The 17086-nt window shown below is 48.8% G+C and overlaps 1 protein-coding gene across 1 annotated transcript in view; it reads left to right on the top strand.

The window, feature by feature from the left end:
- The window catches only part of SIK2 (salt inducible kinase 2), a 39504-nt gene extending 34076 nt beyond the window's left edge, over positions 1-5428 (top strand). The window contains exons 12-15 of the mRNA XM_085081934.1: positions 39-202; positions 683-805; positions 1417-1508; positions 1959-5428. Of these exons, the coding sequence (XP_084938060.1) occupies positions 39-202; positions 683-805; positions 1417-1508; positions 1959-2475 (896 nt within the window). The 3' untranslated portion in view covers positions 2476-5428. The remainder of the gene's footprint in view (positions 1-38; positions 203-682; positions 806-1416; positions 1509-1958) is intronic.
- The last annotated feature ends 11658 nt before the right edge of the window (positions 5429-17086 follow it).

Below are 17086 nucleotides of genomic sequence, written 5' to 3' on the forward strand. Positions count from 1 at the left end.
GAGGGTTTTTTATTTTTTTTTGCTTGATTCTTCCCCAGGAATTGTAGCATTTAGGCAGCACCTCCAGAACCTGGCACGAACCAAAGGAATCCTGGAACTGAACAAAGTCCAGCTGCTGTATGAACAGATGGGATCAGAGGAGGAGCCTTCCCTGACATCAGCAGCCACCCAGCTGCAGGAGCTCATCAACAGCCCTGCACAGGTACTGCAGGCAGAAATCCACTCCAGGTTAATGCTTTGGGACAGATCAGGAGAGGATGAGGTGCTGTGGAGATCTGAGAAGAGCTAATTGACAAATAATTTCCCTGTTCTCCTTTCTGGCTTGCACAGACTGGAGAATTTGCAGCTTTTTCCATCCTTGTGGTGTCAGTGAGTGGTTCTGTCAGGTTCCAAACCCACCAAAGTCACTGCTTTGCATAAGGATGTTTTGGATTTAGCAAAGGCCAGTAACACATTTCCATGGTGAAGCCAGTCTGGTGTAATTGTCTAATTGCAGGAAGTGATAACAGCCTGATTTGCAGAGTGAAATGATCCATTTCACTGATAAATGATAAGTGAGTTATTTCAAGTTGTTTCAAGTGGAACAACACAACAACCACGAAACCTCTGGCAGGAAAAATCCTTAAATCAAAGGTTCAGCAAGCCTTTTGTGGAGCTGCAGCTTGTTCTGTTCCCTCTGCAGGAGGAAGGCTCCCAGCAGCAGCAGCAGCAGGAGGCTCCATCTGCTTTCCCCAGCGGTGCTCACCCCCCGTTACTGTCCCGAAGGCAGAGCTTGGAGACTCAGTACCTGAAACACAGGCTGCAGGTACCCCCTGCCCCCGGGCTGAACCAGCACAGCACGGCAGCCTGGGCCTGCCTGGCACCCAGGGAAAGCTCTCTGAGGATGAATGGGCAGAGAGCAGCAGGACTGGGAACGACTCTGTGTTTGTCTGCTGTCAGACAGTGACCCTGATGGTGCAAATAGTGCATTATTGCTGTTTTCCTCCTCCTTTTCCTTTCCTCCTTTCCTTGATCAGTGCTGCTGAATACAGATTATTGCTGTAATGCCCATAAAGGTTCTGCATCAGCAGCTGAGGAGTCACTTCTTAACCCCCTGGGCTTTCCTCTTCCACACCCCTGTTATTTCAAACCCATTTTTGTATAGCTTTAGTTTGTAAAAAACTCCTTTTTCCCTCCAGTTTTCCAGCTTGCAGCTCCTTTCACTTGGGAATAAAGCTTTCCATGGATCTTTTATGGTACAATCTCATGCAAAAATATTGTCTAAGGGTTAGAAGCCAATGAGCAGCATTTTTAATGGGTTTAAAGCGTGGCTCCATGGACAGCTGGGCAGTTACAGGAGGAGAAAATCTTTTTCTTGCTTTCTGGACTAATGGATTAAATCAAAAGCCATTGAAACCAGTTCTGCTTCCCTTGCAGAAGCCCACTCTGCTCTCCAAAGCTCAGAACACTTGCCAGCTCTACTGCAAAGAACTGCCCAGGAGTCTGGAACAGCAGCTCCAGGAGCACAGGTGAGAACCTCCCAACCTCTGCAGGAAAATTACTCTCAAAAGTAATAAAAGAACTGGAACAATCTTTGTCCATTTAGAAATGATTTGAAAAAAGGAAAGCTTCACTTCCAAACTTGTAATAAAGAGGGAAACAACAGTCCTGCCACGTGTTTACAAATTTCTCTGCCTGCTCCTCAGCTCCCAAATTCCCCAGAGCAGGCTTTAAATACAAGCACAATGCATCTCATTCTTAGCAAACTCAATCAAACAACGCATGGAGTCAGCTTAAAAAATTGATTAAAAACCTTATCAGAAGGAGATCTCTGCTCCTTGAAAGATGAGAATTTTGATCTGCTACAGAAGGTAACGAGCAGGATTGGCCAGGGGATTTTCCAACGTGCTCAGAGCTGTGTGAGTGGCCCTTGGGAGCCCAACTGGCACCAAATAACACTTTTCCTGTCCTTGCTGCAGGCTGCACCAGAAGAGGCTCTTCCTGCAGAAGCAATCCCAGCTGCAGGCTTACTTCAACCAGATGCAGATAGCCGAGAGCTCTTACCCCCGGGCCAGCCAGCTGCCCCTGCCCTGCCCGGAGGAGCAGCAGCAGCAGCAGCAGCAGCAGCCCCAGCAGCAGCAGGAGCAGCCAGCCCAGTTCAGCCTGCAGCAGCAGCTCAGCCCCGTGCTGGAGCCCAGCTCGGAGCAGATGCAGCTGGAGCCTTTCGGCAGGCAGTTCCCCAAGGTGCCCAACTCGTCCCGCCTGTCGCCGGCGCTGCAGCCCCAGCAGTTCCCCTACCAGACTCGAGAGCTGCCCCAGGCTGAGCAGTGCCCTTTCCCCCTGGACACTGCAGCCCAGGGCAGTGCAGAGAGCCAGGCCAGCCCCACAGAGCCTGCCTATGACCCCCTGCCCCTCTCCGAACTGCCTGGACTCTTTGATTGCGAGATGATGGAGGCTGTGGATCCCCAGCACGGCGGTTACGTCCTGGTGAATTAATTAGCACAATTCATTAGCGCCGAGGTGGCGGTGAGAGGACAGAACGGAGCAGCATGTGAATTGTTTTTGGTTGTTTTTCGTTCCTAACCCCCCCCCCCGGAATTCGTGGTAATTTTTCGACCCTTGAATTAGCAGGGGAACTAAAAATCCACCTGGCTGGGAGAAAAAAAAAAAAGGAAAAAAAATGCAGGAGGTGTTTGGCCCTGGAGAACAGGGAGTGCAGTTTCGTCCCACAGAGTCTGCGGAGAAGGAGGCAAAAAAAAGTGAATTTCAGAGGAAGGAAAGAGCCCCTTCTAAAAAAATTTGGGGAGTTTGTCAGCATTCATCCCACATTCACTTGAGGAGAGGAGAGCAAGTGCACACTTATCATACTTCTTGGCAATAAAAGCAATAGTTTTCATTGAAATTCAGGGTAGATTTGGGTCTGCGCTGATGGCAACTGAAACCCTCTGGAAGACAGGAGCACGAGGTGGAATTCAAGGGAAGTTGCACTTGGGTTGAGCTCCTGGTCTGGAACTACTCTCAGGCAGCCTCCACTTCCTCCTGCTGGCACCTCAACAGTGTTTCCCAAATCTGCCAAGGAGCTCTTTGCTGTCTGCTGAAGGAACCTGGAGCAAGGGACAGCTTGGCTTTGTCACAGGAAACCTGGGACTGACACCACGGAGGTTTGGAGAGACCTCTGGGTGGGAATGGCAATGCTGGAGGATCAAGGATGAGCCAACAGAGACAGAAGGTAAGGAGAGCCACGAAAGAAAGCAAGAGCTGCCGAAAATGGAATTAAAAATATAAATCAAATCCACCTGGGTGGCTTTTAAATCACCCCTTTTTGCAGGAGGGCTCTGTCCTGGACAAGCTCTGCTTGCTGGAAAGGATCCACCTGTCCCTGGGTTGCATTTAAAGAGAAAAAAAAAAACAAAAACAAGCAAACAAAACTGTGTTTTGAATTTGCAGTATGTGTTGCTGGTGGTTTATTGAGCTTTGTATATTTGGACAATTATTTAGGGTTTTAGAACTTTAAGGATTTAAAAAAAAAAAACACAACAAAACAACGAGCTTATAAAAAAAAAACAAAAAAACACCCCTGTGAAGTGATAGTGCTGTGCCTTTTTCAGTTCTTTATCAGCCTCTATGCTTTTTTTCTGAAGAAAGTAGACAATACCCCATTTATATCCTTGCTGTGGCCAAAGTCCCTTCAGAGCACACGTCCCACCGTGTGGGACATGTTTAGTGTTGGAGTGGCTCCATGTATATAGGGTTTCTACAGGACATTGAAAGTATCACAGCAATACTCAGCATCAAACTCTTGATGTGGCAACCATTTCAAGGGATGCTGCAGCTCCTCGGGGAGCTGTGTTTCCAGAACTTTCCAGCCATGGAATCCTGGGAGAATTTCCTGGAAAAGCCATGGGATCCAAGTCATAGGAGGGGGATGGCTTAGGGAGCTGCAGGGGGCTGAGATCTCCAGTTTGGGGTTTGTCTCTAAGCTGGAAATGCCATGAGACAGGACAGGACAGGGGACAGGACAGACAGGGGACAGGACAGACGGGGGACAGGACAAGCCTTTCCTGAGCAAACATTAAGCACAACTTCATTACAGCTTCGTTAAAGCACAAAGAACGAGAGGAACTGATCCCAGCAGTGTTTGCTGCAAGGTTTGGGCTTTGGCAGTGCAGATCCTGAGGGTGGAGGGAGGTGGAGAATCAGCATTTACAGCAATAAGACCACATTCAAACATGGACCAGAAGGGTTTTGGTCACTGGTGAGAAGGGGGAAGGGTTGGCCAGGTGACCAGGAAGGCACCTGTGTGCTCAGGTGGACACAACTCTGCCACTGCCCAGGTCTGACTCAGCCCAAAACTGCTCAGCTTCTACCTCTGACACCACAGGCATTCTCAAGGCAGAGGGTTTAAAGAACAGGAATCACATCCATCCAAGACACAGAGGGCCAGAAAGCTCTGCTTTAAATAGCTGACAGAGAAGGTTTTGCTGGTGTGGTTTCCCTCCACGAGGAGATCTGTGTGACAGTGGGACACACAGAGCCCTGTGACACCTGAAGGGACTGACAGGGGCAAGGGAAACAAGAACTCCAGCAGAGCAGACCAGGAAAAAAAGAGGAAACAGAGTCCTGTCCTTTCAGTCCTCCTTCCCTACCCCATATGCTCTGGAATTTCAGTATCTGCCCAAACTCACAGAGCTGTGCAGTGAGAGCTCCTTCCAGGACAGCCAGCACTCTGGAGACAGCCCAGTCCTGCTCACTGACTGCCAGAACCATAACCACTTCCTTCCCCATCCAGCTCCAGGATCCTGCACGTTTTGGGACTCAAAAGATAAAAATAATTCTGTCCTGGGGTTCTGCAATTCATTTATCAGGATGTGCCAACCAGTCTGAGCTCCTCTGAGCTCTGCAGTGCTGGGCAGGGGGAAGCTGCAGTATTTTTTAATGTAGTTTAGACTGACTCTTTCCCCTCAGCCAAAAGCATAGTTAACATTTCATGTAATTTCCTTTAAGCCAATTAGGACTAAAAGGCTTCTGAAGCCTCTTCATACAGAGAATATCCATTGGGGCACCACTTCTCAGTCCTTTGAAGTGGCTTTTTGGTTCCAATCTGTTCTGTTCTACCATTAGAGAACTGTGTACACTACTGTTAGAGTAATTATTAGCTTTATTCTCTTGTACTACAGCCTCCTTTGAAGAGACTTTGGTGTGATGTATATGGGGTACAAATTTCATACGGAGAAAAGTGCAATATGTGTGTGTGTGGTATGTTCTTTAATGTATTTTTTTAAGGATTTAGAGGGTTTAGTCTCTGCTTTGGGATAAATGCACTAGTTTTGTGAGCTCCAGTTTGGCAAGTTCATCTGTAGTATTTACATGCAACTGATCTGCTGGACTCTGTAAAGCAGTTACAGTGTATTAATACAAAATAAAGAATATGTGCATTTCATTTTTTAAATTTCTAGCGAGCTGAAGCAGCCCCTGCCACTCTTGTCTTCATTAGAGTCAGGTTGTTTTCTCTCTGAGGCACCAGGAAAATTCATGCCTGCTGCAAACACTGGATTTTCTAGGCTGAGGTTTGCTTCCCGTGGTTTTGACACACTTGGGGGAGTTGGCACCACTGACTCCTGCCAAATATTAATTGGGAGAGACTGGAAAACTCGGTGCCACAGGCTTGTCACAGCACTTCTCACCTTCACTAATAAAAGGCTCATCCAAAATTACTGAAGATGAGATCAAAAACCAGTGGAAAAAACCTCAATAGCTCTAACATCTCCAGTGACATTGCTGTGACCCTCGTGCTTCCTGCTGATACCAAAGTGTGATGTTTGGAGATAAAATGCAAAAGTTATGGAGTTTGGAGATAAAATGCAGTGGGTTCACCTGTCCCCCTACCCCAAACTGCTTTAGCAGGTGACAGCCCCAGCCAGCCTCCTCTGAGGGTCCTGGTGACACACAGGGACACCAAACCCTTCAGACAGCACGAGGGTGACAGCTCTGAGCACCTGCCCTGTCCCCTCCCGTGTCCCCAAGGAGCAGAGGTGCCAGGGAGCCTCCAGACTGTGCAGCAGGACAGCTGCCAGCGCTGCTGGCTTTGTCACCCTGCCCTGGCTGCTTGCCCCCATCTGCTGCTCTGCTGATCCCCAGCTCCCCGCGGAGCCTCGGGCAGCCACCCAGCACCCAGGGTGACGTGCTGCATGTCCTGCCCGGCCACGGACGTCAGCAGGGGTCACAGGGGACCGAGCTGCACGACAGGCACTGCCTGTCCCCTGTCCCCAGCAGCCCCACGAACAGGCCATGGGGACAGGGACAGCGCAGCACAAACACAAACCCCTCGCAGACCCTCGGCCAAGCAGAGGAGGTGACACGTTCAGAGACCTCAGCTGACCTCCCCAAGCTGGTGGGGGACACTGCTGTCCCTGCTGCCCCCAAAGGCACAGGCTAAGCCATCCTTATCCCAGTGCAGACAGGAGAAAGCTGTCCTCCCTCCCTCCCTCCCTCCCCCGGCTGGGCTCAGCGCTGGGCAGAGCCTTTAAATCCCTGCAGAGCACAGCATTTCCCTGCTGGGCTCCGAGCCAGCTCAGCTTTCCTTTGCAGGGTGCCCTGGCTGCCAGCGATCAGCGGCAGGGCTGTCACAGGAGCGCCACACGCACAGGTCACACGGGGGTGACAGCACAGCCACACAGCCCTGCAGCATCCCAGAGGAGCCTGAAAACCGGCTGAACTCAGTGCACACAGCTCTGCTGCTGAGCTGGTCTGAAAAACCCAGGGAGAGAGTTAAAATTCTCCTACTTCAGTGCACAGAGCTCTGCTGCTGAGCAGGTTTGAAAAACCCAAGGAGAGACTTAAAATTCTCTTGTTTCAGTGTGCACAGATCTGCTGCTGAGCTGTCTTGAAAAATCCAAGAGAAGCCTTAAAACCATGTGTGAATTCAGTGCACACAGATCTGTGGCTGAGCAGGTTTGGACAATCCAAAAGGAGATTGAAAATGGTGCCTGAATTCAGAGCACACATCTCTGTTCCTTTGGACAACCCTAAAGGGAAACCCTAAAGCTCTGGCTGAACTCAGTGCACATCAGCTCTGTGAGTTTTGGCCTTTTGGCACCTCACAGCACATCCTAAACACTGCCAGGATAAGCCTGGAAAAGCTTCCCCTCAAGTTCTTTTGGTGCAGGGCAAAGGAAAGGGGATGTGGAGGAAAGATTTGCTGAAGGAAAAGAGAGAAAGCCTGTGGAAGAAAGTGGGGAAAGAGAGAGCTGTAGGAGATAATCACATGAAATCACATTTTCCCCTCTCCTAAGACCTTGCATTGTCACAACTCTTTTCCTGAAGTTACCTGAAGAACACAAAATCTAAGTGGAATGAGTGTTACTGGGCAACAAAAAAATGGGAAACACATCCTGGATTTCATGCTAATATCATTTTAGGGTATTTAATAAAAACAAACCAGCCAGACTCATCCTAACTCTTGTTATTTCCAAGTAAGAATGAAGCTGATGAGCAGCTTATTAAAAAAACAATTGGGGGTGAATTTTGCAATTGATCACCCTGTACCTGAAATTGAGGCATATATCCAATTGAATAAAAAATTACAGCAGGAATTGGTTCTCCTCTCCTCCCTTTCTCCCTCCATTGCTGGACAAAGAGCAAAACTGGAAAATGAGGCATAAATGGTGCAGCCCTGACCCTGATGGGAACGTGGCCAAGCAGGTCACTGTGGGGAAAGAATTGCAAGTTCAGACAGCAGAGGGTTTTGCTGATTCAGGTGATTTTCTGATGGGAATATTGCACTGGAGGGGAGGTCAGATGGCAGAGAACTCGTTTGAAATATGATGAAAACAACTTCTAATGGGGTGACTCTCACAGGGAATCAGCTGGGAATTAGGCAGGCAAACCCTGGAAGGGAGAAGAATCAGGAAGGGAATGGAGAAATCAGGGAAATGTTTCTGCCCACAGTGCTTTGAGGGTCCCATTGCTGCACCTCAGGGTACAGAGAATAACTCAGTGCCACTAAGGTTTCCAAGGCTAAAGGAATAGGCTCTGTGTGGACTAAACCTGATATGCATCTGATTTTGGCCAGGTTATGCTGATTCTCAGTGGTTAAAAATGAGCAGAACAAAAAGTAAATTGTAGGAGAGCAGGGAGAGGCAGGCAAGTGAAGAAATTTGAGGTTAATCTGAGTGTGAAACCACAAGATTGAGTAGAAACTGAAACCAAGCAAGGAACATCCTCTAATTTAAAAGAAATGGCCCGGATGAAAAACCATAGCTGCAGCTCCAGCAGCAGAGAATGTCACCCAGTGCCAGGAATTTAATAACCACAAAGCAAAGTTTGCCTTCTGTCAGAAACCCCACAAATCCTACAGAGGACAAGGAATAAACCTGGGGGTGAAGGAGACAGGGGTAAAGACTGAGAAACAACCCTGACAGCTCCAAAAGGCTCATCCACATCCCCCTGATCCCAGGATAACCATGGAGACACCAGCAGGGATGCTCTGAGCATCATCCCATCCCAGGGAATCCCAAAAGGAGCACAGGGATACAAACCAAACACCCCATGGCAACTCAGCAGTGTGGGTACAAAGGCACAGCAGGTTTATCTTCTTTTTATCTTATTTTAAAAGCTCTATCTGCCCATTTTTCCAGGGTTTTCAATCCAACATCCCTCCCAGGAAAGCTCCATTTTCCCCAGAGTTGTATTAGTACAGAGTTCCAATCTGGGGTTTCAGCAGACACCTCTCCACCCCAAAAAGGTCCCTAAAGGTGGTGATTTCCTGCGAGGGAAACGCCATAATGTGGTTTTCTGTAACAACCCCTGCTGGGTTTGAGTTTTCCAGCAAATAAAGGCTGCAGTGTTTTGATAAGGATCCGTGTGGGGTTGGTTCGCAGAGCAGCAGCAAAGCCACTCACACACCGAGAGCTAATGGGAGGTTTGTTCCCAAAATACCCACAAAAGCACATTTCCCGAGCTCGGAGCTCCGTGCCAAGCCCTGCAAAGGTTAGGCACATTTTGGGAGTTCAGAACTGCCTGCTGGAGAGCAGAGAGCTGGGAGGGAGCAGCGCTGACGTCAATAGGGGAAATTATCCCAGGGGCTGAATCACCTGGGGTTGCCTTCCCCGGGCAGCAGCCTGGGCTCACAGGAGCTTTTTCCATGGAAAATTTTACCTTGGAGCAAGGCAGGGCTCTCCAGGACCACCAGCCCCCAGCAAAAATTGTATAGAATATATTATATTTTTACATTAAAGTGAATTTTTGTGTCTCTTTGAAAGCACCACACGCAGATTACAGAGCAAAACCTCTGAGAAGGGAGAAAATGCAATATTTTCCTGTTCCTTCCCCTATTCCAGAGCAGGCTGTTCTGTTCACAATTAATATCTCACATCTTGGGCACTCAGAGAAGCTCCTGCTCTGGGGATTTAGGGTTTAAACTTCACCAGAAATATTCTTTTCACGGCAAAGGAGGCTGCAGGACTTTGGTTCTTCTCTCCAACAAGCCAGACCCTCCCAGCTCAGTCTGCACCTAAAACCTGCTGGGGATTTAGGATTTCAGTCAGGAAACCCCAACCCAGCACCCCAAAACCAGCAGGTGCTGCAGGTAAATAACTCTAAATACCTCTAAAGCCACAATCCTCCACTCAGAACAATTCCCGAAGCTGGAAAAACAGATCCCAGCTCTCCCCAAGCACCAGCTCCCAGTTCCTCCATCCAACTGGGTGTGCTGGATGGGGTGGCAGAGCTCAGGAACGTCCTTTCCCCCGGGTGACACCCCTGTCTGGGTGACAACCCCGCAGGAAAAGTGGCTTTAACCTCCCTGCCTCCCTCCCTGCCAGCCAAAAGCGGGAGCACATCATTATCAACGCGGCAAATTAGCAGCGAGCCTCGTTAGCGTCAGCAGCTGCGTTAGGGGCTGGCAGGGAGGTGATGAATTAATTATTTATTGGCACTAATCAGGGCCCGGGCAGGGCAGGGCAGATGCTCCTCGCTCTCCCCGTTTCCGTGGAGCTGTTGCCATGCCAACACATCAGTCTGGACCATCCCGCTTGTCAGAAGTTTGAGGTAATTCAGCTCGGAGAGGCTTTAACCCTTCCTCAGGGTGCAGAGAATTCCCACAGGTGAGGATGGGAAGGGAAATTTCCCCAAATTTCCCCTGCCAGGGCATCCACCAACTCTGGGTGCAGCAAGGGCACAAAAAACCCCAAAAAACAAAACTCAAAAAACCTTACAGAAACACAGAAGCACACAGAAAACTCTCAAAATGCAGCAGGAATTGCCCAAAGGCTGAGGTAGCAAACATCCCAGGGCTCAGCAGCCCCTGAGAGGAGCAAGTTGTGCTCTAAACCCCACAAAAAGGTCCCCAGAGCTTCCCCCTCATTGCTCCACACCCCAATTCCCCATTTCCAGCCCCAAATCGCCCTTGGCCGACAGACAGAGATCCCAACCGTGCCAAACTCGGGTTAAAAATCAGCACAACCCTGACCTCCTTCTGGGACCGTGAGGCTTCAACCTTTCCCCTGCCCAGTGAAACCCAGAGCCTTTCACCTCTGCCTCCAAACACTTCGTTTTCATTAATGTTTATTGAAAATAATCACATTTCTGAAAAGAAGCCAGAGCTCTAAGATCAGCTGTTTGTCAGGTCTTTGAGCAAATTTATCCTAAATATTTACAATAATAGGTGCATTTAATATCCCAGAGGGCAAGATGGACTTGAAAATCAAATACTCTGAGTGCCATTTGCTCCATTTCAGCAGTTAAAACAACAGGAATTTGGGGGGAAAGATTTCCAAAACCCCCACTGGGTAATCACTCTGCTCCCTGAGCTCCAAGATGCCCCAAATAACTCCAGCCTGACCCACTCAGATGCCACGATTTAATCAAGATGAAAACAAGGATTCAGCAGCAGCTCATCCCTGCCTCAGAACTGAGCAAGAAGAGCAAAGTGGAAGGAGAAATCACCAAGCAATTCTGGGTTTATTTTGAACACGTTGCCTGGAACTCTGGCACAGCACAGCCACATTTTTCCTCTTCCCCCTGGGGGTGTTTGGCCCAGAATACCAGCCTTTAAAAGGGGCTGATTTTTCTATCAACAGTTCTTAGAAGCCACAATGGCGATTTTAATTGGGGTTTTTATTTTTTTTCTCTGAAAGAATTAATTGTAAGCTGCCTAAAAATAAGCCTGGAGAGACTCAGAGGGGAAGGCAACACCACTTTGGGCAGCTCTGGGAGTTCTCCTTCCATTGTTCCCAGCTGGGTCGCTGGGGAAACCTTTCCAGACCCAGAAGAGGCTCAGAAAGAGTCAGAAATTAAGGGAAAAAAGGGAAACAGCCATACATTTCAGCTGGTAACCAAAAGGAGCTGCAATAGGAACAACAATAAAGGTAAAAAAGGAGCAAAGCTCACCTGGCAACCCCAAAGCTCCTCCAGCCTCTCCTCCATGGCAGCAGCAAACCCAGGCAGCTCTGCCTGCATCTGGAGCACCTTCAGAGCTCTCAGGTGGTGAAACTTTGGGTGATTGGAGCCCCTAGAGCTCTCAGATGATGACAATTTGGGTGATTGGAGCCTCCAGAGTTCTCAGGTGGTGAAAATTTGGGTGATTGGCATCCCCAGAGCTCTCAGGTGCTGAAAATTCGGGTGATTGGAAACCCCAGAGCTCTCAGGTGGTGAAAATTTGGGTGATTGGCATCCCCAGAGCTCTCAGGTGGTGAAAATTTGGGTGATTTGGAGCCCCTAGAGCTCTCAGGGGGTGAAAATTTGGGTGATTTGGAGCTGTCTGTCCCCAGGCTGTCCAGCCAGGTGTGATTCCTCCCCACCTGCAACCCCTTCAGGGGTGGTTTAGGGGCAGAAATGGGGCAGGAAGGAGCCAAGCAGGAGGGAGAGCTCTGAAAAGAGCCAAAGTGACAAACAAAAAGCCTTTTCCAGGTTTTGGGGGAACATCCCTGAGTGATGAAAATAAAATAATAGTCAGGATGTTGCCCTGCCAGCACTGCAAAGCCTTTCCCAAACCCAGCAGGGATGTGGGACAGGGTGGGTTTCCCACAACATAATTTTTGGGGTGAAGGCAGCGTGTCAGAGGTGATTTTGGGCTGGATCTACACAGGAATGGTCACTCCATTTGCTGGCAGCAGCCAGGGTTGGGTGCCAGGAGCACAGCTGGGTTGGTTTCTCCCCCAGTTTCAGCCACCAGGCTGAAGGGCTGCTGTGGCAGGGGTGATTCTGCAGGCTGAAAATGCTCCATGAGGGATTTTTTTGGATGTAGAAGTTCTTGTTTTATAACAACAAATAAATATCCGAACCCTTCATGCCAGTGGGGTTAAAATACAACTGGGGAAAACCTGATTTTTCTCCCCAGGTTGTGAGGACAAGGCTCTGCTCTGCCCTGCTGTGGGGCATTTTTCTGGGAAGGCACCAAAAAATAGGAATAAATTCCCCTAAAAATTTAGGGGAATAAACCACCACGAAAACCAGGCATTTCCAGCAATTCCAGCTGCTCAGATCCCACATCCAGAGCCACCACAGAGGTTCTTTATCCCCTAAATACTGGAATTAAAGAGGAGCTGCTCCCTCCCCAGGGAGATCAGTCAAGTCCTACAGAATTACAGAGCAACCTTTGACATCCATCGTTAAATATTCATAAATATTGTAATAGAGCTTTTAATAATAGCATCTACACATGCTGAAATCCACTCTTATTTATATCTGCTCATAATTGCTCGTTAATCACACATCAAGCCAAGCTGGAACTGCCTGAAAAATTCCACTTGAAGCTTTGAAAATGCCTGTGGGTCAAAGGGGTGGAAGCAGCACAAGGTGGGATTTCAGGAAGGTTGGGATACAGCATTTCTGAAAGGATTGGGGTGAAGGTTGGGTGAGCAAAACACATTTCCAGCAAAAAGATAAAATGCCAACAATGTGGTTTTGGGGCTTTATTGCCCTCTCCCCCTCCCCTGCAAGGGTGTAAGTAGGAACTGAAAAGGTTGCATGGTTTTCCACAGTTTCCAGGATTTTTATCAGGAATTATTCTCCCCACTGCCACTTTTGACTCCATGAAATAAAGGAATTGTGATTTTGAATAAACCCCTCAAAATAGTTTAAAAAGTGCAAAGCACAGGGCAGAAACCAACCAGACTAAAACTGATTGATGAATTAATTTCCCAACAGGAAAGATGAATCCAACTGGAACCAAAGGGTCAAATAAACACCTTTTTTAACCAGCGATTTCTCCTTTTCAAGGCAGAACTTCCAAATAAAGACAAAAGGCTCAAATCACCCTTCAAACCCAGCGTGTTTGGTGCACAGAGAGCTTTAAATCTTCCTCCTCAAGCACCCCAGAGGTTAGAAATCCCAGGAGAGACAAACCCAGGCTAACCCAGTGAGGAGTTCCACAGCCCAAGGGAGAGAACGATTTGGCTATTTTTCTGAGGGCACAAAGATGGGTTTCACTTGGCCAAGCTGCAGGATGCAATTAAGGAGCAGGCTGCCTTCCCCCAGCAGTGCAGGAGAGAAGTTTCCTGCTGCAGCCAAACAACTTTCACAAATCCAAGAGTTTGCCAGGGCAGATCTTTGCCAGTGAGGATCATGGAGCTTTTTGCTAGTGAAGCAGAAAGGGAGGGCAGCAAGTGTAGATCTTCCCTGGGAAAAAAGTGCTTGGGGATGATAGGAATTGCAGAAAAAAGGAAATTAAGTGTCTCAAAAATTGAAAATAAAGAGAGCAAGGACCCGCAGTGATAAAGTTCCAGCTAATGTTAGACACAAGTGGTGCACACACCAAAAATCCATCTAGACAGGGCTGTGGCACAGTGTCTTTATCAGAACTCCTGAAAATGTTGCTGGAGATCATCCTTGTCACCTTTCCTCCTGGATCTTCATGGGAGGAGGATTTCACTTTGGGATTGAGCAAACCATCCTGTGGCTTCCTCTCAAAATTTCACTTTGGGATTGACCAATTCATACTGTGGCTTCCTCTAAAGATTTCACTTTAGGATTAAACAAACCTGTGGCTTCCTCTCAAAATTTCACTTTGGGATTGAACAACCCATCCTGTGACTTTCTCAAAATTTCACTTTGGGATTGAACAAACCATCCTGTGGTTTTCTCTCAAAATTTCCCCTTGGGATTGAACAAACCTGCATCTTCCTCTCAAAATTTCACCTTGGGATTGAACAAACCATCCTGCAGCTTCCTCTAAAAATTTCACTTTAGGATTAAACAAACCTGTGACTTTCTCTCAAAATTTCACCTTGGGATTGAACAATCCACCCTGTTTCTCTTAAAATTTCACCTTGGCATTGAACAAACCTGCATCTTCCTCTCAAAATTTCACCTTGGCATTAAACAAACCATCCTGGTTTTTAGCTTTCTTTCAAAATTTCACCTTGGGATTGAACAAACCATCCTGTGGCTTCCTCTAAAAATTTCACTTTGGGATTGAACAAACCATCCTGTGGCTTCCTCTAAAAATTTCACTTTGGGATTGAACAATCCATCCTGTGGCTTCCTCTAAAAATTTCACTTTAGGATTAAACAAACCTGTGGCTTTCTCTCAAAATTTCACCTTGGCATTGGACAAACCATCCTGTTTTTTGGCTTTCTCTCAAAATTTCACTTTGGGATTGAACAAACTATCCTATGGCTTCATCTCAAAACTTCACCTTGGGATTGAACCAACAATCCTGTGATTTTCTCTCGAAATTTCACTTGGGGATTGAACAAACCCGTGGTTTTCTCTCAAAATTTCATTTGGGGATTGAACAAACCTGTGACTGTCTCAAAATTTCACCTTGGCATTGACCAACCCATCCTGTGACTTTCTCAAAATTTCACCTTGGCATTGACCAACCCATCCTGCAGCTCCCCCTCCCCAGCCTGCAGCCCTCCTGCAGCAGACAGGCTGCCCACCCTCCCCACACCCTCCCCGCTGGGAGCAGCAGATGCCAGCATGCCCTGGCAGTCCCTGCAGCTCCCCCAGCCGTGTCTCCACCAACACCCACTGCTGCACAAACAAAAGCTGCCAGTGTGGGAGACTCTGGGGCAACATTCCAGCGAGGCAGGAGAGACAAAACACCGAAAACAAGAGAGCAGCAGCACTTGAACAGCTTGCCTGGGAGAGTAAATATTGACTGGTTAAGGGGGAAAAGGCAGCTCAGGCTGTTTTTTGGTGAGGAGATCTCCCAAGCCAGCGAGAACACAAAACACAAGGAAGTCTCTCAGCAAATATTTCTGGAAGGTGGTGCTGGGTGAGTGATGTGCACAATGGCTCTGTTCAGGGCAAAGGCACCCCAGAGAGGAGCTGAGAACACTCCAGGGATTGCCATGGCAGGGAAATGGATTCTCCACACCCCTGGAGTCAGAACAGAGCACCAGGACAGCGAGTCCTCCAGCAGAGCAGGAAACCAACCCCATCTCCTCCTCCCGGGGAGGTGCTGGACCTTCCCTGCCCTCTTTTATCAAGGAGTCCTTTCAAGAGGCTGCAAAAACCAGCTTTTGCCTGCACCACTTTCCCTCGGCAGAATTTGCTGCCCAAGCAGCATCAGCACTCCAGTCAGCTGAGGCAGAGCTGGCCAGAGCTATTTAGGGCGTGAAGAGCTGAGCACAAAAACACATCAACAGTTTTCATCGCCCCTCCGGGAGGCGCAAAGTCCACAGCAACGCGTCTGGGAAGTCACCAGAAAACCACAGCACATCCTGAGTGGGAGGGAGTGTGGAATTCACCCCCTGGCCCTGCACAGACACCCCAAAATCCCACCCTGGCAGCTCCTGGAGCTCAGGCTGAGCCCACTCCCTGGGCAGCCTGGCAGTGCTCAGCACCCTCTGGGGGAAAAGCTTTCCTGCTCTCCATCCCAACCCTCCTCTGAAGCAGCTCCAGCCTGTCTCTGCTCACAGCGAGCTGCAAAAATGCCCAAATTCACACCCTTCCCATGCACATCCTCTCCTGGTGTAACTGCAGGGCCCTGCGTGGGCACTGCCAGACAGCCGAGGGGGAAAGCAGATTTTGGGGGTGGCAGCACAGCTCTGCATCATCTGCCTGTCCCAGCTCAGAGCTGCTGCTGCTGTAAATCATTCATGCACCAGAGCCCAGGTGACATTTCAGAGCAGCCCTGTTAACCCTGAGAGCTCCCTGGAAGCTTTTCTTCCCTGTGTTTAAACATTTTAAGTACCTCCCTGCCGTGGGATACACGCTGCAGCCAAAATTCCAGGCAGTTTTTATGATGTAAAAAAAGGAAAATAAAAAGGTCCTATGGTTTGTTCTGGTTTGTTCTGCCTGATTTTCACAAAAAGAAGTCAGGTCACCCATTTCTCCCCTAAATTACTATTCCCCCTCACCTATTTGTGCCCAAAAAAGTGAGTAAGGATTGCACCTAATCCTTCTCAATGATTCCCATCTCCAGGCTGGGAAAGACAAGCACAGCCCTGGATTCCCCACCAGCTGCCACAACTTTTTCTTTGGAGATAAAATATTTGTTAGCAAACTCTGCATGAGGCCAGGGAGCCTCATTGAGAGGAAGCAATGAATCCTGAGTTTTCCACACAGACATGGATTATCTGTCAATAGGTGTAACCCCCCTGGAGAAAATAAAGCCAGAAATAATCCCAATGAGGCAGAGAAGTTTTTGTCCATCCCAGAAGTGCAGATTCCCCCAGGGACACCAAAGGAAGGATGTTCCACTTTCCAGCTCTGCAGGAGCTGCTGCAGCCTCTTCCCTCAGCTCTGGCTGCCCCAAAACCACCTGAAACCCCCAAACTGGAGCTGCAGTGCTGTCACAGCCACAGGGACAGCTCAATTCGGGAGGGACAAATCCAGCAGCACAGAGCCGGGTGCAGCTCCCATCCTGAAATCCAGTTTTCCTGCAGCCAAATCCCCAATTCCCCAGGCCAGGGCTGCTGTCCCGGCTCTGCCCGGTTCTCCTGGAGCGCGATGCCCTCTCCCGGGAGCCTGGGGAAGAGCTGGAGCAGCATTTCCCTCCTGGAGAGAGGGCAAGCCTGGCCAAGGTCCCACCAGCGACCCTCGGCGCTGAAAAGGAGGGGTTTGAAAGCACTGCCAGCACCGAGCACAGCCTGCAGAGGAAGCTGAAAGAAGCAAAAAGAGCTGAAAGATCACAAAAACAGCTGTGATTTGCCACCC

The sequence above is a fragment of the Lichenostomus cassidix genome, chromosome 24, assembly GCF_008360975.1.
Source record: "Lichenostomus cassidix isolate B80296 chromosome 24, HeHo_3.0, whole genome shotgun sequence".
Taxonomy (NCBI): Eukaryota; Metazoa; Chordata; class Aves; order Passeriformes; family Meliphagidae; genus Lichenostomus; species Lichenostomus cassidix.